This window comes from Oncorhynchus nerka, linkage group LG27, assembly GCF_034236695.1.
Source record: "Oncorhynchus nerka isolate Pitt River linkage group LG27, Oner_Uvic_2.0, whole genome shotgun sequence".
NCBI lineage: Eukaryota > Metazoa > Chordata > Actinopteri > Salmoniformes > Salmonidae > Oncorhynchus > Oncorhynchus nerka.
The window spans coordinates 19,983,844-20,008,264 of record NC_088422.1 but is presented as its reverse complement, the minus strand read 5'-3'; the positions used below and the strand labels follow the sequence as shown (position 1 = coordinate 20,008,264).

Genomic DNA, 24,421 nt, shown 5'->3' with positions numbered 1-24,421 from the left:
TGGAAAGCCTCCCAGAAGAGTGGAGGCTGTTATAGCAACAAAGGGGGGACGAATTCCATATTAATGCCCATGATTTTGGAATGAGATGTTCGATGAGCAGGTGTCCACATATGTTTGGTTATGTAGTGTACCTTCATCCATGCTTTCCATTAGGGTTGTATGATATGATCTGGCTTTCTCACGAGGCTAACACTACGGTAATACTGGATTCCAACACTATGACCTTGGAGGAAGCACTTGGCTAAGGCTCGTACCACACATCATAAATTGGCTTCCTCATTCATATTCTATTCATGTGTTTATATGGCAAACAAATGGAGGAAAAAGAGGAGAGAGAGAGTGGAGAGAGAGAGAGCAGGAGAGAGGGGGGTATGTCTGAGAGTGTACCAGCAGCCCTCCTGTACCTCAGGAAAGCAGAGCTCCCAGCTCTTCAGCGGTGCAGAGAGAGATGAGACTGCATCCTCATCAGGAAACTGCTGGAAGCCAGCGATGATGAATAGGGTCGCTGTGACTATTAATTCCCTGTAAATGCGCCATTCTTCGCCTTCCATCTCCCACTGCTGAGATGTGCTCAGAAGGAAGAAAATGTATCAGAAATATAGGAAACTCGTCGGTGGGAAACAGCTTGGTCTGTAATATTCTCCTTATGAATTGCCTTACTATGGCTAATTAGTTTATCAGAGCCATTGGTCCTAATGAGCGGTGGTTGCCCACAGTTGGTTTAATGGAGAGCTAACAAAGGGCTCTCCTTGAATGATTCATTGGACTCTTTGGTCTGGGAATGTGTCTCCTGGTACTACTCTGCTAAACCAACCTGAGCCAGTCTCTAGACATCAAGCTAAGGGGAGATGACTCTAGAGCCCTGGAGACCTCAACAAGTCATAGAGGCAATGCAAGGTCACTATTTCAGCTATTGCCATCCCGCAGGGGGGAATGTATGAATATCACACTCTTTTCAGTTTAAAATGCCATTTCACCACCGCTCCTCTCAGCACAAGCCATCTGGGGGGTTTCTGCAGACCTTGACTGTGACTGCAGGCGGGGAAATGAATGGAACTTATTCAAACTGCACCAGCGGGATAGGGAGTCCACTTGCATATGGGAGGAAGATGTCCATCGGGTGACCAACGACAAATAAAGCAAACCCCATGCAGGGATTTTTGTTGACCTCATGTCATGTTGTCATATGTAAAGTTTGATGCTCTGTACTACATTACATTCAAGAGCAACATAAAATGCAAGAGAGGTAGGAAAGCCAAGGAGCCCCTGGATATTATCTTCAAGACACTTGAACAGTTAATTGGGCATTATATTTGAAACACATTGCAATGCATTTGAAAATTGAGAAAGAGGCACTTTTAAGTGATACCTCATAGAACCAGAATTCAGAATAATTGGCTTTTGAGCAATAAAGTGATAGAGGTCACTTCAATAATATTGATGAGAAAAGTAACACAAATGAATGTGTCCAAACATACCCTGAAAGTTAGACTTAATTAGAACGTTTCTAATAGTAACACTATTAAAGCTCCTATGTGTTTGATGAATTAGTGAGTAATACTTTTAGAAAAGGCCATACTTTTAACTGCTCTGTGACTCAAGTAAAAAGAAACGTCACCAAATAGTTGATTAAAACACACTGTTTTGCAATGAAGGTCTACTGTAGCCTCAACAGCACTCTGTAGGGTAGCACCATGATGTAGCCGGAGGACAACTAGCTTCCATTCTCCTCTAGGTACATTAACTTCAAAACAAAACCTAGGAGGCTTATGGTTCTCACCCCCTTCCATAGACTTACACAGTAATTATGACAACTTCCTGAGGAAACCTCTAACCTATCAGAGCAGCATGAAATGACATGTTGTCCACCCAATCAAAGGATCAGAAAATGAATTTAGTACTGAAAGCAAAAGATAGTTCAGCCAACTCAAACAGAGAGGGATGCTATGTTAACTAGCTGGCTATGACTATCCAACACTGGAACTTTTCCAAGTCAAGGTAAGCTTTTGGTTTTATTAATTTATTGACACTGGGGCCAACCGGAGTAACTGCTAAACTGTCAGTGGAGCCCCACCTGTTTTGAGCCCTAACTTTTTGCAAAAAAATTATTATAAAAAATATATACACTACCGTTCAAATGTTTGGGGCCACTTAGAAATGTCCTTGTTTTTGAAAGAAAAGCTATTTTTTTGTCCATTAAGATATGGACAAATGGAATATCTACATAGGCGTACAGAGGCCCATTATCAGCAACCATCACTCCTGTGTTCCAATGGCACGTTGTTTTTGCTAATCCAAGTTTATCATTTTAAAAGGCTAATTGATCATTAGAAAATCCTTTTGCAATTATGTTAACACAGCTGAAAACTGTTGTTCTGATTAAAGAAGCAATAAAACTGGCCTTCTTTAGACTCGTTGAGTATCTGGAGCATCAGCATTTGTGGGTTCGATTACAGGCTCAAAATGGACAGAAACAAAGCACTTTCTTCTGAAACTCGTCAGTCTATTCTTGTTTTGAGAAATTAAGGCTATTCCATGCGAGAAATTGTCAAGAAACTGAAGATCTCATACAACGCTGTGAGCTACTCCCTTCACAGAACAGCGCAAACTGTCTCTAACCAGAACAGAAAGAGGAGCGGTGCACAACTGAGCAAGAGGACAAGTACATTAGAGTGTCTAGTTTGAGAAACAGACACCTCACAATTCCTCAACTGGCAGCTTCATTAAATAGTACCCACAAAACATCAGTCTCATTGGCAACAGAGAAGAGATGACACCGTGATGCTGGCCTTCTAGGCAGAGGTCCTCTGTCCAGTGTCTCTGTTCTTTTGCCCATCTTAGTCAGTCTGAGATATGTATTTTTCTTTGCGACTCTGCCTAGAAGACAAGCTTATGCCAAGACTTTGTCTTGAAGGTCCTCAGAACATTTCAAGAACATGTTATTTTTAAGTTTTACCTAATATTACCACAACATTCTCAGCATGCAAATGTGTATTCCTTAAAGCCGTTTGGAATACATCCCCATTATGTTTTAATGGAAATTCACATTTGAGGCATTTTAATTGTATTTCAACAGCATTTAATCATACAAAAACAACCATATTTTTTTTGCACTTCATATGACAATATGCACATTATTTCACTTGAACAGCACTTAATCTTGAAAATACTATATTTTTGATTATGTCAAATATATTTCATAGCGGTTTAAATGGTACAATGATTCTACACTATCATTTCTTGTTTTGTCACATAAACTGAAAACAGTGGAACTATTAGAATTTTAGCAACCAGGAAATGGCAGAGCCATTTTTGCATCATGCATCTTTATAGGGAATCTTAGCTAATGTTCTGGGAATGTTCCCGGTTTGCTGGGACCATACATGAACATCGTCGTTTCTCCTACGCAACAGCTCGGCGTGACACAGGTTGATACAGGGATCAGACACTCACCGTCCATCCTCCTCCGTCCGTTGTCATGTCACAGAAGACCTGGAAACCAGCAGGGTAGTGCATGGGAAAGACAGAGTAGATCCCATCCTCCCGCTGACCACTTGCGTAGATATCGCTGCAGTCCCGAGGTCTGGAGCCTAGCGAGATCAGATAGACACCAGATTACCTTTTAAATCCTGGATTTTATCATAGAAATTATTAAATGAAACCAGTGAGCTCCAACATTTTCTTCTCTTAATAGTCAGCCGTCTGAATCTGTCCAGACAGCTTCACTTCATCATTTCCAAATCCTGTACTTTATAGAAATGCCATTTTTTTTACAAAAATAATTTGTGGTATCAGAGGTGTAGTATGCAAACATATTTCAGTATGAAGCTGTGCTTTTTTCCTTCTAGTGAAATTGTAAAATAGCCTTGTCAGGCATTAAATACATCTAGTTGGCCAAAAATATGGTTTACTTCAGCTCAAAGGTTCAACCATTTCTACAGCTGACATGGTGTAGTTAGGAGATGTCCATGCACTCATTGCCTTTTTCTCCTTCCACCAGCCACCACTGGTGTCCATCCATAGGCCTACCATTGGAGCAGCCTTTGGGCCGGGCACTGCGAACAGGTGCTCTCTGGAGGTCTGCCTTGAACTTGCTCTTCAGGTTCCCTGTCTCCTTCTGCATGGAGTTGAGAGCATCGTTCACTGAGTTCATCACCTTCACCATGTTGATCTGGCTCTCAGACAGCAGCTGGAAACAAACACACCAACCTTCCATTAAACACCCACTCGGTAGTTGGAAAAACAACTTAACAACACACACACACACACACACACACACACACACACACACACACACACACACACACACACACACACACACACACACACACACACACACACACACACACACACACACACACACACACACACACACACACACACACACACACACACACACACACACACACACACACACACACACAAATTAGATTACATTTCCCTTGATAGACATAGGACTAACAGCACACCCCACACAATTGGGAGTAAATGTAATTAGAAAAGGGATCTCCCTGAGTGTGAGTGTTCATTCATTAGAATGAGAATGTTTTAGGAAGTCCACAGTAGCCTCGTAATTACTAGACTGGAATCTGAGTAGCGAAACAGAACGTAGGCTTGCAAGACATCCCGGATGGTTGTATGAGGTTAAGGCTACAGTAAGGAGAGGTGACATAGGAACTCTTTGGAGACCCACAATGTCCCCGGGGTTGACATTGATGACAGCCGACGGGAGCGCTCTTCCTGTGCACATGGTGAAAACATGATCACTCTCTGCACATATTCTCTCCCACATGTCCGTCCCCCTCTTCCCCACCCGCCCCCTCCCTAACATCCTTCTGTAGCAATGGCACTTGCCTGTCAATCACGAGTGGGCCTCAAACAACAATGCTGGTATGAAAAATACATGCTAACCACAGGAGGTGCACACTCCACTCATCTCTTCTCTGATCTGCTGAAGCCCTCTCTCTTCTCACACAGTAGCAACTCATACAGCAGTTTGATACTGTACTTTGATATACTGTACTTTGTGAATATAAAACTATGAGCAGTGGTTCCACAGTATGTGTACTTCCAGCAATAGGTTGTCTTGTAAAAATGTGCAATGACATATTTTGCTCTAAGATAGGATTTGCTCGAACTCTCGGCTTGGAAAACGTGATGTAGGCCTACAATCATAATTTTAAATCATATGTGCTCTACAACAAAAGTAACTATAAATATGACAAGGGGGTGCCAAATATAAAAATTACACTGTGCTTGAGATTCAGTTATTACCACCTTAATAACTGAAAACACATCCAGAGGTCTCTCCATTGAAATCAATAAATAAATTCCCCCACCTCTCTCTCCTTTCCTCCAAAAATGTTTTTCTTATCTCCCTCTGGCTACTATTCTCAACACTGTCAAATGGCTTCCCAGAAAGCGCTGCCTGGAAAGCACAACGACACTCCTCGCATTTACCTGCTACCTTGTATGAGGAAGAAGGCCTCGGCTCTACTCTTTAAATGTCAATTTCGTCTGAGAGTGTTTCTACAGCTTAGGCTTTGGGTCTCCGACACTCGGTGTGTGAATGTAAATGTGACTGTGCAGCAGAGTTGGGCTGTCTGTCAGTGAGCGGATGCCACTTGAAAAGAGGGCAGGGACAAGGGAGGGGGAGAAGTGCCAGCCAGTATTAATTTAACGGCTCGGGTGACATATGAATCGAGGTGAGTCATGCCTCCTTCTTGATTCCTATGACTATGCGAGGGTAGAGACGGCAAAGGGCAGAGACGGTTGTTTCTGTAACAGAGGCTATAATCACCCCGGCCCTGATGGAATGTAGCACTGTAGCGACGGACTGGGTATCTATCTCCTGTAGTGGTCGTTCTAATGAGCTTACTTTGATAATAAAGTGACGATATGCAGCAGAGCTCTTGCAGGACTGTGAATTCCCAGCAGGTAGTGAACTACTACAGCACCACCTCTATTCCTTTTTTTAAGGAGATCGAAATTCCAATTCCCTTTGGTATTCCATTATTTAGGACAGCGTGGTAGAAAGGAGATAAGGAGACAGATGCAGAGGGGGTAGTTAGATAGGAAGGGCTCAAACAGGTTTAGAATTCCTAGGGGATATGGTCTAAAGTCAGCAGCACTACTGTAGACCAGACTCTGGAACCATCCACTTCTACCACAACTGTTTACAAATGATGCCCTGCAAATAATATATGTGACTTTTATCGAAAAGCGACTTACAGTCATGTGTGCATACATTTTTACATATGGATGGACTCAAACCCACTACCCTGGTGTTATAAGTGCCATACTCTATCAACTGAGCTAGAAAGGACCGCAAAGATAGTTTCACAGCCACTATCCCTCACACTCCTTATGATACCATTTTTTCTTGCCATAGCAACCTACAAAGTTTGACTAAGAACAATATGGAATTGTTTTGAAATGTTCATACCAAGGATCATTTAGATATTTGATTTGGAATTTTAGGACCCCTTTAGTTATAAAATGTACAGTATAACATTTATTTGATGAAACATAGAATTTGTCCTAATAGCCCATAGAAACACATTGAATAACAGATTCATACATGGAGAAACAGATAAAACAGTCATAAAATAAATGTTTTGAAGTGTTTGTCCTATATCTGAAGATCAGGAAGAAAGATCAGGAAATTATATATGTATTCTTAAATGTAACCCCTTTTTTAGGCACTAAACTACAGTACTTCCATAAACGAAATACTTCCCTTCATTTTTTTTGACTGGTACTTGGCTACCTTCAAACGAGTCTTGTGAGGCTAGTGGGCGTCTTAGAACAAAACAGCCAACATGTAAGAGTCTCATATTTCCATAGACGGGTCATAATAGATTGGTTTAATCTCATGGTTATGACCTCGTCACAGCCATCATACAAATGTCACAACACATGGTCTCTAATGTATTATTGCTTAATTATGACCTACTTAGCTGTTTTGATTCCCCCTGGTAAAGGGTAGAAAAGACAGCAGGTTAGAAAAGTAGATCTCTTTTTCCATTTTGTAGCTGAATCCAATATTACAGAAGTAGAGTGAGTAGAGAGGTATGAGGAATGAGAGGAGATACAGACAAAGACTTCCCAAAAATGTTTTTTCTCTCTGGCAGACCTTAAAGGCCCGATGCAGCCGTTTAATATCACAAACCCATGTTTCCAAAAAATCACAACAGCTATGATGGAAACAAGTAGTTTTGGTACAATTTTGTAAATGCCCACAGATCATTTGTTCGTTTGACATGGTGGGATCTTTTTGTGTCTGTAAAGTTAATTATGCGAGAACTGCTGGTGGAAACGCCTTTATGCGCAAAAATTGATATAATAACCATCATATGGAAGTAAACTTGGAGTCACACGATAATATGGTGTGTGGTTCTCCCACTACGACTCGGGAAACTATGCAGTTTATTAGGCTACAGATGAAATAAGTTCTGATGAACTTCACAGGGTGGTGAGAGTGCCCGGTGATGAGCTAGCTGCTCCTTTCCAATACATTTTGAGGATCTTATTCTGGTGACATGATGATTAAAGCTTGACTGCCGTTTGACAAGTTAAAATATTCTCGCTCTTATCCATAATAATCTCATCATGCAGACTCCCCTAGCTGCACTGTATCTGTGAGCTGTTGGCTAGAGTCCACGTGCCAAAACCAGAGTAGGCACATTTGCTATTTAACACAACAGTTTTTGTGACAAAACTATCGGCAGAGCTGAAAATGCGATGGAAACACATTGAACTTTAGATTTTTATTCTGTAAATGAAAACGTAAGCGAAAAAGTATATTTTGTGTGAAATACATCATCACGCACAGACTTTTATCCACAACACGTCCGTTTGGTGGAAACACATCACTGCTGTGAAAATGGCATATTTTCTTTATGCGAGTTCTAGAATATTCACATGAAAATCTGTCGCCGATTGCTACTGTAATAGATTTTCATTCAAAATGGCTTTTTTTTTTTTGGGGGGGGGGCTCGCTTTGTTATTGGTCTATTAACCATGGAAAAGCCCATACTCCCACCCATGAAAACCTGCTGATTAGAAGGTCCTGTGTAGATTGTATTTTCAACCAGCAACTATCAGGAAATAACTCTGATCAAATGTTTTCACACTTTTACAGTGTTAGTTTCATCAGCTGTCGTACAATATGATATTAAACACAGGAACAACATAATTTTGACCACAATAGGCCTTTAAAAGGTTTGACAACTGGGATATGGAAGATGGTATTGTCTGCATCCCGACATACTCTGATGCAATTTAGGCTCTAGTTACTGTTGCATGGATCTTGACGATTTGTTGCTTTGTATTTTGCATTTCTCCTTCTGCTGCTACAGTATCATATGAACAGTATCCTACAATATGTAGCTTATAGTATAAAGCATTTTGTATTTTCCACGCAGATGGTGTGTGTGTATTGAGATAATGAGGGGGCTATAGGGTGTCTTCAGGCCTCATTAGTGACAGGGCTCCTGTGCAGAGTCAGGCTCCCAGGGTTACATTGCCATCCGGGTTTCAAAGGCACTCAGAGGACACATACTTAGCATATCACCATTACCATTCAGTAGGAGATGAAAGCTCCTCTATTGATTAGAGAGGGGAACAACAGCATTGAAAATGCATGATAAATGCCAATACTGCAGCAGCTTCACCTGACTCATTCACCATGAATAATCCCCTTTTTGATAGGTGTTTGAGGGATCATTGGTATCCTGTTCTGTATACATGTTGGGTCCTCAGTTAAGATTCTTCAAAATCACTCTCGAATCAATAGTGACAAAAACTAAATATGTTGTGTGTGTGAGACTCACTCAACCAATGAAAGGATCATTTGGTAATCGCAAGTGAAAATGCCCCTGTGCTATGAATACAATTTATGGTGTGTTTATTCTTTACCCCCTGAAAAGAACCACTATGAAACACGTTTATGACAAGATAAAAGTACCTAACCTTGAGCCTTCCTCAGCAAATAAATATTCACATTCTATACGGTGAGTGTATGTATCCGTCCCCTGGTAGATCTAAAGCCTGCTGGAGGCAGAGCAGCCCCTGGGATGTGACTATAGCTTATTCTCTAGGTTATCACCTCCCTAATGGGACTCAAGCGTAATTTTCTTTCTTGTGAGAAAACTTAATAAAAATGGATTGATCTGAACGGTGCTAAGAAAAGTCCACTGCGCATTAACTCATACAGTAGGTCGTGTTCATTAAGAAATGGACTGTGTTGCAAAGAGTTTTTAAATGTTTTCCATTGAATGCCCTAATAAACACACCCACGTTGATGCAGAGTTTAAAATGACACTGGTCACACCTCTGTCCACAGAGTTGATAAGCAAGTCTTACAATGGCCGAGCAACAGCAGTCAGACTTAACAACAGGCCCCCCAAAAAACGCTATACACTATGTTACGGTAAATGTGTACAGACAGTGTTATTGTCTTCCTGATCCAAGACTAATCGGATTACAATGGTGTATTTTGTATTAGTGAGAAACTCACAGTGATAATGGTGTGTGTGTGTTTATATGTGTGTTTATATGTGTGTGTGTGTTTATACAGTATGTGTGTTTATATGTGTGTGTGTGCTTTCGACAAATGTTAACACAGGTACTTGAGAATGAACTCCTCCCGCTGTCAGGCTGCCAGTGGAATATTGCAGATTTCATTTAAAAAAATCTCATTCTTATCACGGCGGGGATTGATCAAATGCGTGAGTTTGAAATTAGTGCTGATGGGAAACTAACTGTTCATATCAAAATAGTAGAACGGACAAGTTGTCCTCTATTAGTGACAGCATACAGTACCAGTTAAAAGCTTGGACACACCTACTCATTTAAAAAAAAAAAAATTATACTATTTTCTCCATTGTAGAATAATAGTGAACGCATCAAAACTATGAACCAAAAAAGTGTTAAACAAATCAAAATGTATTTTAAATGTGAGATTATTCTAAGTAGTCATCCCTTTGCCTTGATGACAGCTTTGCACACTCTTGGCATTCTCTGAATCAACTTCATCGAGAATGCTTTTCGAAAAGTCTTGAAGGAGTTCCCACATATGCTGAGCACTTGTTGGCTGCTTTTCGTTCACTCTGAGGTCCAACTCATCCCAAACCATCTCAATTGGGTTGAGGTAGGGTGATTGTGGATGCCAGGTCATTTGATGCAGCACTCCATCACTCTCCTTCTTGGTCAAAAAGCCTTTACACAGCCTGGAGGTGTGTTGGGTCATTGTCCACTAAGCGCAAACCAGATAGGATGGCGTATCGCTGCAGAATGATGGGGTAGCCATGCTGGGAGCAGGTGGGATGGTGGCGTCCCACCTGGGCAACATCCGGTGAAATTGCAGCGCGCAAAATTCAAACTACAGAATTATAAATATTTAACTTTCATAAAATCACAAGTGTAATACATCAAAGTAAAGCTTAATTTCTTGTTAATCCAGCTGCTGTGTCAGATTTTTTTTTAAAGGCTTTACGGCGAAAGCACACCATGCAGTTATCTGAGGACAGCGCCCCGCATACAAAACCATGAAAAACATATTTCAACCAGGCAGGTGCGTCACAAAAGTCAGAAATAGCGATATAATAAATGCCTTACCTTTGACGATCTTCTTCTGTTGGCACTCCAAAAGGTCACAGTTACATCATAAATGGTCCTTTTGTTCGATAATGTCCTTCTTTATATCCATAAAAACTCAGTTTAAAATTTGAAATTTGATTTGATTTGTTTAGCTGGCGCGCTTCAGTCAATAATCCACCCAGTGTTCCCTCCATCAAAATGCATACAAAATGAATCCCAAACGTTACTAATAAACTTTTCCAAACAAGTCAAACAACGTTTATAATCAAACCTTAGGTAACCTAACACATGAATAAACTATCAAATTTAAGACAGAGAATCGTTATTGTCTTTACCGGAGAAAAATACCAAAGAACGCGCTCTCTTCCACACGCTTGGAAACACTACAGCCAAAATGGGAGCCACCTAGAAAAACTACAATTTCTGGTTAATTTTTCCAAAACCAGCCTGAGACTCTTTCGAAAGACTGTTGACATCTAGTGGAAGCCCTAGGAACTGCAATCTTGGAGGAATCTTGAAAATAGTGGTAGGTTTAATTTTTTGGTTTGTCCTCTGGGATTTGCCTGCCATATTAGTTCTGTTATACTCACAGACATTATTTTAATAGTTTTAAAAACCTTAGAGTGTTCTCTATCCAAATGTACCAATTATATGCATATCCTAGCTTCTGGGCCTGAGTAACAAGCAGTTTACTTTGAGCACGCTTTTCATCCGGATGTGAAAATACTGCCCCCTACCCAAGAGAGGTTAAGTGTGCCTTGAATTTGAAATACATCACTGGCCGTATCACCAGCAAAGCACCCCAACACCATCACACCTCCTCCTCCATGCTTCACGGTGGGAACCACACATGCAGAGATCATCCGTCCAACTACTCTGCGTCTCACAAAGACACGCCGGTTGAAACCAAAAATTTAAAATTTGGACTCATCAGACCAATGGACATATTTCCACCCATCTAATGTCCACTGCTTGTGTTTATTGGCCCTAGTAAGTCTCTTCTTATTCGTGTCCTTTAGTAGTGGTTTCTTTGCAGCAATTCAACCATGAAGACTTGATTCAAGCAGTCTCCTCTGAATAGTTGATGCTGAGATGTGTCTGTTACTTGAACTCTGTGAATAATTTTTTGGGCTGCAATTTATGAGTCTGGTAACGCTAATGAACTTATCCTCTGCAGCAGAGGTAACTCTGGGTCTTCCTTTCCTGTGGCAATCCTCATGAGAGCCAGTTTCATGACTGCACTTGAAGAAACTTTCAAAGTTCTTGTATGTTTCCCTATTGACTGACCTTTATGTCTTAAAGTAATGGTGGACTGTCATTTCTCTTTGCTTATTTGAGCTGTTCTTGACATAATATGGACTTGGTATTTTACCAAATAGGGCTATCTTCTGTATAACAACCTTACCTTGTCACAACACAACTGACCGGCTCAAACGCATTCAGAAGGAAAGAAATTCCACAAATTCACTTTTAACAAGGCACACCTGCTAATTGAAATGCATTACAGGTGAATACCTCATGAAGCTGGTTGAGAGAATACCAAGAGTGTGTAAAGCTTTCATCAAGGCAAAGGGTGGCTACTTTGAAGAATGTTTCTACATGATTCCATATGTGTTATTTCATAGTTTTTATGTATTCACTATTACAATGTAGAAAACAGTCAAAATAAAGAAAACCCTAGAATGAGTAGTTGTCCAAACTTTTGACTAGCACTGTATATACAAAAGTCTGTGGACACCCCTTCGAATGAGTTGATTCGGCTATTTCAGTCACACCCGTTGCTGACAGGTGTAAGAAATCGAGCACACAGCCATGCAATCTCCATCGACAACCAATGGCAGTAGAATGACCTTACTGAAGAGCTCAGTGTCTTTCAACGTGGCACCATCATAGGATGCCACCTTTCCAACAAGTCAGTTTGTCAAATCTCTGCCCTGCTAGAGCTGTCCCGATCAACTGTAAGTGCTTTTATTCTGAAGTGGAAACGTCTGGGAGCAACAACGGCTCAGCCGCTAAGTGGTATGAATCATGTTTCACCATCTGGCAGTCGATGGACAAATCTGGCTTTTTTGCGGATGCCAGTAGAATGCTACCTGCCCCAATGCATAGTTCAAACTGTAAAGTTTGGCGGAGGAAGAATAATGGTCTGGGGCTGTTTATCATGGTTCTTAAACTTTTAAGCTATTATTCAAACCAAAAATCTGTAAAGAGTAAATACAGTGCATTCGGGAAGTATTCAGAACTCTTGACTTTTCCACATTTTGTTATGTTACAGCTGTAACGTCTGCTTCCAACTTCCCCTGAATGCAGCTCACTCTCCAGATCCCAATCACCTGATTTCTGATCACCTGGTCACACACCTGTATGTCATTATCACACACTATTTAGTTCAGTTCTTTGCACCCCATCATTGTGAGTTATTGTTTGTAATTGTGACACACTTCTATTCAGAGCGCTGTTTTTCCCGTGATTTAAATCCTCCCGTGTATGATAGTTTTGCCTGCCTTACTAACGACACCTTTTGCCTATTCCCTGCCTGTACTTAGCCTATCGGATTTCCTGTTATCAATCTATTGCCTGATCTCCCGGATGACGTTACTAGCCTTTTCCCTACTAGTACTGTTGCGTTTTTGTACCCCCTGTGTATGACCTTCTGCCTGCCCCTGGACCCAGCTACCTGCCTCCTCCACTGGTCCTTTAAAAATAAACACCTGCTGCGCCCAGGTCTTGAAACCAGCTCTCTGTCTCCCATAGTGTTCATTACAACAGCCTTATTCTAAAATGGATTTGAAAAATGAATTTCTCATCAATCTACACACAATACCCCACATTGACAAAGCAAAAACTGAAATATCATATTTACATAAGTATTCAGACCCTTTACTCAGTACTTTGTTGAAGCACCTTTGGCAGCGATTACAGCCTAAAGTCTTCTTGGGTATGACGCTACAAGCTTGGCAGACCTGTGTTTGCGGAGCTTCTCCCATTCTTCTCTGCAGATCCTCGATCGGGTTCAAGTCCGGGCTCTGGCCGGGCCGCTGAAGGCCATTCAGAGACTTGTCCCGAAGCCATTCCTGCATTGTCTTGGCTGTGTGCTTTGGGTTGTTGACATGTTGGAAGGTGAAGCTTCAACCCAGTCTGAGGTTCTGAGCTCTCTGGAGCAAGTTTTCATCAATAATCTCTCTGTTCTTTGCTCCATTAATCTTTTCCTCGATCCTGACTAGTCTCCCAGTCCCTGCCGCTGAAAAACATCCCCACAGCATGATGCTGCCACCACCATAGGGATGGTATTGGTACCGTAGGGATGGTATTGGCCAAGTGATGCATGGCATTCAGGCCAAAGAGTTCAATCTTGGTTTCATCAGACCAGAGCATCTTGTTTATCATGGTCAGAGTCCTTCAGGTGCATTTTGGCAAACTCCAAGCAGGCTGTCATGTGCCTTTTACTGAGGGGTGGCTTCTGTCTGGCCACTCTACCATAAAGGGCTGATTGGTGAAGTGCTGCAGAGTTGGTTGTCCTTCTGGAAGGTTCCCCCATCTCCACAGAGGAACTCTGGAGCTCTGTCAGAGTGACCGTCAGGTTCTTGGTCGCCTCCCTGACCAAAGCCTTTCTGCCCCGGTTGCTCAGTTTAGCTAGGTGGCCAGCTCTAAGAAGAGTCTTGGTGGTTCCAAACTTCTTCCACAGTAGAGGCAATGATGGTGGCCACTGTGTTCTTGGGGACCTTCAATGCTGCAGACATTTTTTGGTACTTTTCCCCAGATTTGTGCCTCGACACAATCCTGTCTCGGAGCTCTACGGACAATTCCTCTGACCTCATGGCTTGGTTTTTGCTCTGACTGTCAACTGTGGGACCTTATATAGACAGGTGTGTGCCTTTCCAAATAATATTCATCCAATTGAATTTACCACAGATGGACTCCAATCAAGTTCTGGAAACATCTCAAGGATAATCAATGGAAACAAGATGCACCTGAGCTCAATGTCTAGTCTCAGCAAAGGATCTGAATGCTTATGTTAATAAGGTATTTATGTTTTTTATTGGTAATATATTTGCAAAAGTTTCTAAAAACAGTTTTTGCTTTGTCATTATGGAGTTTTGTTTGTAGATTGATGAGGAAATTTTTAATTCAATACATTTTAAAATAAGGTTGTAACCAAACAAAATGTGGCAAAAGTGAAGCGGTCTGAATACTTTCCCGAATGCACTGTATCTATCTAGAACCTAAAATGGTTCTTCGACTGTCCCAATAGGAGAACCATTTGAAAACCCTTTTTTGGTTGCAGGAAGAACCCTTTTGGTTCCAGGAAGAGCCCTTTTGGGTTCCATGTAGGACGCTTTCTACAGAGGGATCTACATTGAACCCAAAAGGGTTGTACAAAAGGGTTCTCCCTGGAACCAAAAAGCATTCTCCTATGAGGACAGAGGAATAACCCTTTAGGAACCCTTTTTCCAAGAGTGTATGAGTTTCATGAACATATGCAGCAGTAGAGTGTAGAGCAGTAGAGTGCAAGCAGTGAATGGTAACTAGCAGAAGGTTGAACAGAAGGTCTGTGGCCTAAATGTCAGGTGGAGAATAGTGCAGTTATGCCCTTGAGCACAATACTTAACCTGGATTACTTGAGTACAGAACATACTCTGCTAGAAAAATCTAAGATGGGACAGCCGTGGAAGTCACTTTGGTGGAAAGACACCACTAAGCAAAGTAACCATTAAACTCCCACTTTCCAGGGGTCAGATGAGGAATGGGGCTTTGGGGCCTATGGGGCGTTGAGGGAAGGGCTTTAACCTGGATAAGTCGGCCTTGCTCCGTTTGCAGAGTGTTGAGCTCTTGTCCCAGGTTCCCCTGGCCTCGCCTTAGAGATTCGTACTCCAACCTGAGCTGGCTGGCATGGGCCGAGAGCTTGGCCACCTCCTCAGCCAACTTCACCAGCAAGGCTCGGTCCTGGCCCTTCACTGACTTTAGGCTCGTGTCGTGGTCGGTCAGCGAGTGGAGCAGCGAAGTCTGCACACCCTCCAGCCGCAGGAAGTTGTTGTTGTAGTCGGGGCAGTTGGGGTCGATGAAAATGTTGATGCGTGAGCCGTCGCCCCGCTCGACCGTCACCAGGGCGTTGCCTTCATCCTGGTTGGTGGAGATGAGTGGGGGGCCGTTGTTAGTGCCGGGGGGCGGGGCTTGGTAGTGGTTCATTAAGAGGATGGTACCTGTTGCCGTCACGGCCAGGAGGACGGCCACGAAGAGCATGATGGTGCACAGGAAGTAGCTACAGCCCATCCTCTGGGGAGAAAGGAGAGAGAACCAGAGAGGAGAGAATAGCATTAGATTAGGTCCCACTTTAAATAAACAACTTATACTGGCTTTATAGAGCATTCATAAAGGCTTCATAAGAACTACATAGATACTTCACAAATCATTTATACATTTATAAGTACGGCTTTTAAAATAAAAATTGAATTGTCTGACATTTTTTATTTTGCATAGCGCGGTTCTTAAATTAGAATACATTGGGGTGGCAGCATTTGTATTGGTCATGTGTGAAAGTTGCTGTTTATATGTTTCTTTATCTTACTTGCCACATCCTACTTGCCACATCCTACTTGCCACATCCTACTTGCCACAACTGAAGGTCATTCTGGAAAAATAAAGTAATTCCATTCGATTCTATTCAACCTTTTGTAGCCTTATAAAGGGTTTATATGAGCATCCAGAATAGAACACACCAGTGAAGGAACATTAACTTAACCTAGATAGATTTTTAGGCTGAATATCAGTATGAGATAAGTGTGTGTAACTTACTCAAACTTTCGTGCATACATTACATTGACATCAATATGCGATTTATAAATGACAAATAACATATCTCAGTTATGGCCTTCAATAAGTGAGAAATAGTAAAACCACTGCACAAATTGACAGTAGGTTATGACAAAATGTGCTGTATAATGTCATTTTGATAGATTGTCTGAAATGCTGTACATGATTTCCCTTTCAACTTGTGAATAAATGTTGATTGAAATGTCAAAACATTCTTTAGGATCCAACCTTGTCTCAACGAATCAGATTCTTACCCACATACTCATAGAAAAGCCCTCTAACCACTAGACATATTTCCTCACAATCCTTACACACAGACAATGCTGACATTTTTAAATATACTTAACATACCATTGACATCCATTGTCATAGAATATGAAAATAAATAAGAACTACAATAGGCTTTCCGTGATCATGACATAAGTGAAATGAGAAATTAAGCGATACGAGGGGCAAAGACTACAGCTCAGGAACCCCTGTCACTGCCATGTTGAATGCCTTGCTCTTATAGTTTATTTTTCAAAGAAAAAGCGTTCCCCTCCTGCTGTTTTTCAAATCCCATTTAAATTTGCTTCTACTTGATAGGAGAGACTGCTCTCTCATATGATACCAGAGCAATGTTTTCATGCATTTTCCTTGTGCATTCTCTTACAAACACTACATACTGACAGCTACAACACTACTGCAGTGAGTGGACATACTATTCTATTTGTGAGTGGGGCCTACAGATGTAGGATCTTAATTTGAGCAAGTTTTCTACAGCAGGAACATAATCTGGCAGCAAAAGGAAATATGAATGAATATGTGGATTATAACATTTTAGTAGGGGTTGATACCTTTTTATAAGGGCAGATCAAGCCTGAAATGCCAAAGTATAAATTAGAAACTCGACAAGCCATTTTCAAACACAACTACACCACAAGTTTGAATTTCCTGCTGTGCAGGAAAATTCCTATCAACAAAAGAGTGATCAAATTAAGATCCTACATCTGTACATGCTCTGTCACAACTGCATCACCAAGAGCATGGCATTAATGTCTGCTCCCTCCTACAGTATATACTGCCTCTTAGTAATGCATGTACTCTATAAAGTTACCCAGCTCACACAATTTGGCATGGGATGTCATAATGACATCATTTTGTGGTTGTAAATTGTTTTTCTGGTTGCAGAGTTGTAAAGTGTCGAGATTAAAACCAGGTAACGATGTCAATCATGAAAAAATTAAGACAATCTGGGAAGGATGTCGGTTGTTATCTGATAACCAGATTGCTACCAGTTAAGAATGTGTTTTTCATTTCATCAGTTTACATTCAACCTGACCATGACGTCATATAAGACGTCAGAATTACATCATTGCTGCCGGTTTTGCCCGCTGGGCACGGCATCAGAGAGGAAATGGGAAATACAGCCAGTCATTGAATTAGTGCCACTGCTGCAGTGGAGCATCCAACCTGTTAAAACAAGGCCCGGCCTGGCCCCTCCACAGAGTGTGGAGCTACTTACTATCCTCCACAGCATCCTCTGCAGGCATTGTCATATTTATTTTAAAGACAATTAATGTTCACAAAGGATCCCAGCTTACTGCGCCATGCTGCACAAGAGGAAGAGTCCCCGACCAATTTGTTACACCAAAGCAACAATGCCGCCTGTCTGCAAGAATTATCAGCCTTTCACACAACACCAAAGCAGCCACATAAGAGGTGTGTGAGTGTGAGTGTGTGTGTGTGTGTGTGTGTGTGTGTGTGCCTCAGCAATCTCTTTGTGTGCACTCTCCTCCACAGGCATTTGAAAGCGAGACAAGTAGTCACCTCTCATATCCGATTCTGCCGTGGTGCCCTTGAATCGTCAAAGCAAGACAAGTCTGCCCAGCATTCATAGAGAGTGAGAGGGTCCTGATGCTGTACCACTCCTAGTCCCCACGGCACATGACAACGTCAAAGCTGCCGCTCATATCTTGGCATCTCTGCCACCTCTGGCCCTGTTTGGCACTGAGGTTGGGATTGAAAAAGCACACTCTGCCGAGCACAGACAATATTTGAGAACAGCTTTTATACATCCATGCAGCAGAGAGAAAAGCTCACTGGGAGAACAGGCATGGGCAGCACCAGCGGTGAGCTGTCGAACACAATGAGCCCCCCTTATTCCTCTTCTCCATCCCTCCACCTATACTTTCTTCTATCTCTACTCCGCCTCACCTCTCCTTTCCATTCCTCTCCTCTCTCCTGTTTCACCTAGTGTAGCCAGACAGGGCCCAGACAGGCAGTGACACTGAACACCTCAGGACTAGGGGAGGTCACTGCTACTGACTCACACAGGAGACAGGGGGTGACAGCACTACTGATCACTTCTTTGGACTGTGAAAGCCGAAGTGTCAGGTACTCACAATGGAATTGAGCCTAACCTAAAAGGAAGGGACATTTTGAGGAGGACCTGTGTTTTTTGTGTGTAAATATTGTGCTGGGTTTTACTGTCATTTTTTTACACCTCAAATAAGTCTTAGAATTAAGGACAGATGAGAATGCAAAGACTGGCAAAAATATTAGAACTCTGTCATGTCATAAGATTATTATGTCACATAGAGTACCAGTCAAAAGTTTGGACACACCTACTCATTCAAGGGTTTTTCTTTATTTTTACTATTTTCTACATTGTAGAATAATTAGTGAATACATCAAAACTATGAAATAACACATATGGAATCTTGTAGTAACCAAAAAAGTGTTAAAACAAATCAAAATATATTTTAAATTTGAGATTCTTCAAAGTAGCCACCCTTTGCCTTGATGACAGCTTTGCACACTCTTGGCAATCTCTCAACCAGCTTTACCTGGAATGATCTTGAACAGTCTTGAAGGAGTTCCCACATATGCTAAGCATTTGTTGGCTGCTTTACCTTCACTCTGCAGTCCAACTCATTCCTAACCATCTCAATTGGGTTTAGGTAAAATGACTGTGGAGGCCAGGTCATCTGATGCAGCATTCCATCCCTCTCCTTCTTGGTAAAATATCCCTTACACAGACTGCAAACCAGATGGGATGGCATGTCACTGCCAAATGCAGCAGCATACCACCTTGCATCCCACTGCTGGCTTGCTTCTGAAGCTAAGCAAGGTTGGTCCTGGTCAGTTCCTGGATGGGAGACCAGATGCTGCTGGAAGTGGTGTTGCAGGGCCTGTAGGAGGCACCCATTCCTCTGGTCTAAAAGAAATATCCCTATGCCCCAGCGCAGTGATTGGGGACATTCCCCTGTGTAGGGGTGGGACATAAATGGGTGTCCTGACTCTCTGTGGTCACTAAAGATCCCATGGCACTTATTGTAAGAGTAGGGGTGTTAACCCCAGTATCCTGGCTAAATTTACAATCTGGCCTTCATACCATCATGGCCACCTAATCACCCCCAACTTACAATTGGCTCATTCATCCCTCCTCTCCCCTGTAACTATTCCCCAGGTTGTTACTGTAAATGAGAATGTCTTCTCAGTCAACTTACTGGGTAAAATAAGTAAAAAAGTAGCCAAGCTGTGCTTGGAATTCTAAATAAATAATTGACAGTGTCACCAGCAAAGCACCCTCACACCTCCTCCATGCTTCATGATGGGAACCACACATGCGGAGATCATCTGTTCACCTACTCTGCGTCTTACAAAGACACAGCGGTTGGAACCAAAAATTGTTTCTTTGCAGCAATTTGATCACGAAAGCCTGATTCACACAGTCTCCTCTAAACAGTTAATGTTAAGATGTGTCTGTTACTTGAACACTATGATGCATTTATTTGGGCTGCAATTTCTGATGCTGGTAACGCTAATGAACTTATCTTTCCTGTGGCGGTCATCATAAGAGCCAGTTTCATCATAGCGCTTGATGGTTCTTGCGACTGTACTAAGTTCTTGAAATTTTCCAGATTGACTGACCTTCATGTCTTAAAGTAATGATGGACTGTCATTTCTCTTTGTTTATTTGAGCTGTTCTTGACATAATATGGACTTGGTCTTTTACCAAATAGGGTCTTCTGTTTACCACCCCTACCTTGTCACAACACAACTGATTAGCTAAAACACATTAACAAGGAAAGAAATTCCACAAATTCACTTTTAACAAAGTACACCTGTTAATTTAAATGATGTCCAGGTGACTACCTCATGAAGCTGGTTGAGAGGATGCCAAGAGTGTACAAAACTGTCATCAAGTCAAAGGTTGGCTACTTTGAAGAATATAAAATATTAAATATTGATTTGTTTAACACTTTTTTGGTTATTACATGATTCCATATGTGTTATTTCAGAGTTTTGATGTCTTCACTTTTATTCTACAATGCAGAAAACCCCTGAAATGAGTAGGTGTTTCCAAACTTTTGACTGGTACTGTATGTATGTGATCAACACTATGGGAGATGATATCGTCCACCTTCCCAAGCGGTAGTGCTGAGCGATTAATTTACATTTCGTTTTTTGGTGGGTTGTTAAACAACTAATTGACCGACGTCGATTTAATTTCTAAAATTCCATTTAGTAATTTTTTTTGGGTGAGCTCAACACACTGTTTCTCTAAAAGTTAAGTCAAAAACTGTGGCTGATTGGAAGTTGTAATTTTCATTAGGCAAATAGTCAACCTCAGTGCATAAATGTGGTAATTAACTACAATGACCATAATACATTGCACCTGTTCTTTCGGGCCACAGGCAGAGGCGGTTAAACACACAGACCATATGAGACCGTAATAATAATAATAATATAATTAAATAATACCGTAATAATAAATGAATAATCAAACCAAAACTGAACCGAGCTCTAATATCCCTTTCGCTAGAGATGATCATTAAGAATGAAGTCAGATGCTTTTGGTAGCTACAGTGTTAAGTGCATTCAAAAAGTTTTCACACCCCTTGACTTATTCCACATTTTGTTGTGTTACAGTCTGAATTTGAAATGGATTAAATTGAGATTCTGTGTCGCTGGCCTAAACACAATACCAGATAATGTCAAAGTGGAATTATGTTATTAGACATTTTTACAAATTCATAAAGAATGAAAACCTGAAATGTCTTGAGTCAATAAGTATTCAATCCCTTTGTTATGGCAAGCCTAAATAAGTGCTGGAGGAAAATGTTCTGAACAAGTCACATAATAAGTTGCTGGACACACTCTGTGTGCAATAATAGCGTCTAACATTACTTTTTAACGATTACTTCATCTCTGTACCCCACACATACAATTATCTGTAAGGTCCCTCAGTCGAGCAGTGAATTTCAAACACCGATTCAACCACAAAGAGCACCTATTGGTAGATGGGTAAAAATAAAAGCGAGATATTGAGTATCCCTTTGAGCATGAAGTTAGTAATTGCATCTTCCTATCTCAGTTTCCGGAGAGGAAAGAAACCGTTCAGAGATTTCACCAAGAGGCCAATGGTGAAAACAGTTACAGAGTCTAATGGCTGAGACAGGAGAAAACTGAGGATGGATCAACAATATTGTAGTTACTCCACAATACTAACCTACAGTTGAAGTCGGAAGTTTACATACACCTTAGCTAAATACATTTAAACTCAGTTTTTCACAATTCCTGACATTTAATCCTAGTAAAAATTCCCTGTCTTAGGTCAGTTAAGATCACCACTTTATTTTAAGAATGTGAAATGTCAGAATAATAATAGAGAGAACTATTTATTTCAGCTTTTATTTCTTTCATCACATTCCCAGTGGGTCAGAAGTTTACATACACTCAATTAGTATTTGGTAGCATTGCCTTTAAATTGTTTAACTTGGGTCAAACATTTCGGGTAGCCTTCCACAAGCTTCCCACAATAAGTTGGGTGAATTTTAGCCCATTCCTCCTGACAGAGCTGGTGTAACTGAATCAGGTTTATAGGCCTCCTTGCTCGCACAAGCTTTTTCAGTTCTGCCCACAAATGTTCTATAGGATTGAGATCAGGTCTTTGTGATGGCCACTCCAATACCTAGACTTTGTTGTCCTTAAGCCATTTTGCCACAACTTAGGAAGTATGCTTGGGGCCATTGTCAATTTGGAAGATCCATTTGCGACCAAGCTTTAGCTTCCTGACTGATGTCTTGAGATGTAGCTTCAATATATCCACATAATTTTCCTCCCTCATAATGCCATCTATTTTGTGAAGTGCACCAGTCCCTCCTGCAGCAAAGCACCCTCACAACATGATGCTGCCACTCCTGTGCTTCACAGTTTGGATGGTGTTCTTCGGCTTGCAAGCCTCCCCTTTTTCCTCCAAACATAACAATGATCATTATGGCCAAACAGTTCTATTTTTGTTTCATCAGACGAGAGTACATTTCTCCAAAAAGTATGACGTTTGTCCCCATGTTCAGTTTCAAACCGTAGTCTGTCTTTTTAATGCCGGGTTTGGAGCAGTGGCTTCTTCCTTGCTGAGCGGCCTTTCAGATTATGTTGATATAGGACTCGTTTTACTGTGGATATAGATACTTTTGTACATGTTTCCTCCAGCATCTTCACAAGGTCCTGTTATTCTGGGATTCATTTGCACTTTTCGCACCAAAGTACGTTCATCTCTAGGAGACAGAAAGCGTCTCCTTCCTGAGCGGTATGATGGCTGCATGGTCCCATGGTGTTTATACTTGCGGTCTATTGTTTGTACAGATGAACGTGGTTCCTTCAGGCGTTTGGAAATTGCTCCCAAGGATGAACCAGACTTGCAGAGGTCTACAATTTTTTTCTGAGGTCTTGGCTGATTTCTTTTGATTTCCCTATGATGTCAAGCAAAGAGGCACTGAGTTTGAAGGTAGGCCTTGAAATACATCCACGCCAGGACAGCGGAGTCAATCACCACCTTCCGGAGACACCTGAAACCCCACCTCTTTAAGGAATACCTAGGATAGGATAAAGTAATCCTTCTCACCCCCCCTTAAAAGATTTAGATGCACTATTGTAAAGTGGCTGTTCCACTGGATGTCATAAGGTGAATGCACCAATTTGTAAGTCGCTCTGGATAAGAGCGTCTGCTAAATGACTTAAATGTAATGTAAATGTAAATGTACACCTCCAATTGACTCAAATTATGTCAATTAGCCTATCAGAAGCTTCTAAAGCCATGACATAATTTTCTGGATTTTTCAAGCTGTTTAAAGGCACAGTCAATTTAGTGTATGCAAACTTCTGACCCACTGGTATTGTGATACAGTGAATTATAAGTGAAATAATCTGTCTGTAAACAATTGTTGGAAAAATTACTTGTGTCATGCACAAAGTAGATGTCCTAACCGACTTGCCAAAACTATAGTTTGTTAACAAGAAATTTGTGGAGTGTACGTATGTAAACGTCCGACTTCATCTGTAAATGACAGAGTGAAAAGAAGGAAGCCTGTACTGAACATTTTTTCCAAAACATGCATCCTGTTTTCACTAAAGTAAAACTACAAACAATTGGCAAAGAACTTAACTTTATGTCCTGAATACAAAGCGTTATGTTTAGGGCAAATCCAACACAACACATCACCGAGTACAACTCTTTATATATTCAAGCTTAATGGTGGCTACATCATGTTATGGGTATGCTTGTCATCGGCAAGGACTTGGGAGTTTTATATGGAATAAAAATAAACAGAATAGAGCTAAGCACAGGCAAAATCCTATGAGGAAAACCTGGTCCAGGCTGCTTTCCACTAGACACTGGAAGACAATTTCACCTTCTGCAGGAAAATAACCTAAAACACACAGACAAATATACACTGAAGTTACTTACCAAGATGACATTAATGTCCATGATTGGCCTTTTTAACACTTTGACTTAAATTGGATGTAAAAAATCAATGGCAAGACTTTAAAATGGCTATCCAGCAATGATCAACAACCAACTTGACAGAGCTTAAAGGTTTTTTAAAGAATAATGCAAATATTGTACAATCCAGGTGTGCAAAGCTCTTGAAGACTTTCCCAGAAAGATACACAGCTGTAAACGTTACCAAAGGTGATTCTAACATGTATTCAGGGGTGTGACTACTTATGTAAATTAGAT

The 24,421-nt window shown here is 41.2% G+C and overlaps 1 protein-coding gene across 1 annotated transcript in view; it reads right to left on the bottom strand.

The window, feature by feature from the left end:
- fibcd1a (fibrinogen C domain containing 1a) overlaps positions 1 to 24,421 on the bottom strand; it is a 114,177-nt gene that overhangs the window by 68,003 nt on the left and 21,753 nt on the right. Inside the window, exons 3-5 of the mRNA XM_029637233.2 lie at positions 15,391 to 15,876; positions 4,030 to 4,189; positions 3,454 to 3,590 (exon numbers count right to left, since the gene is read on the bottom strand). Of these exons, the coding sequence (XP_029493093.1) occupies positions 3,454 to 3,590; positions 4,030 to 4,189; positions 15,391 to 15,876 (783 nt within the window). The remainder of the gene's footprint in view (positions 1 to 3,453; positions 3,591 to 4,029; positions 4,190 to 15,390; positions 15,877 to 24,421) is intronic.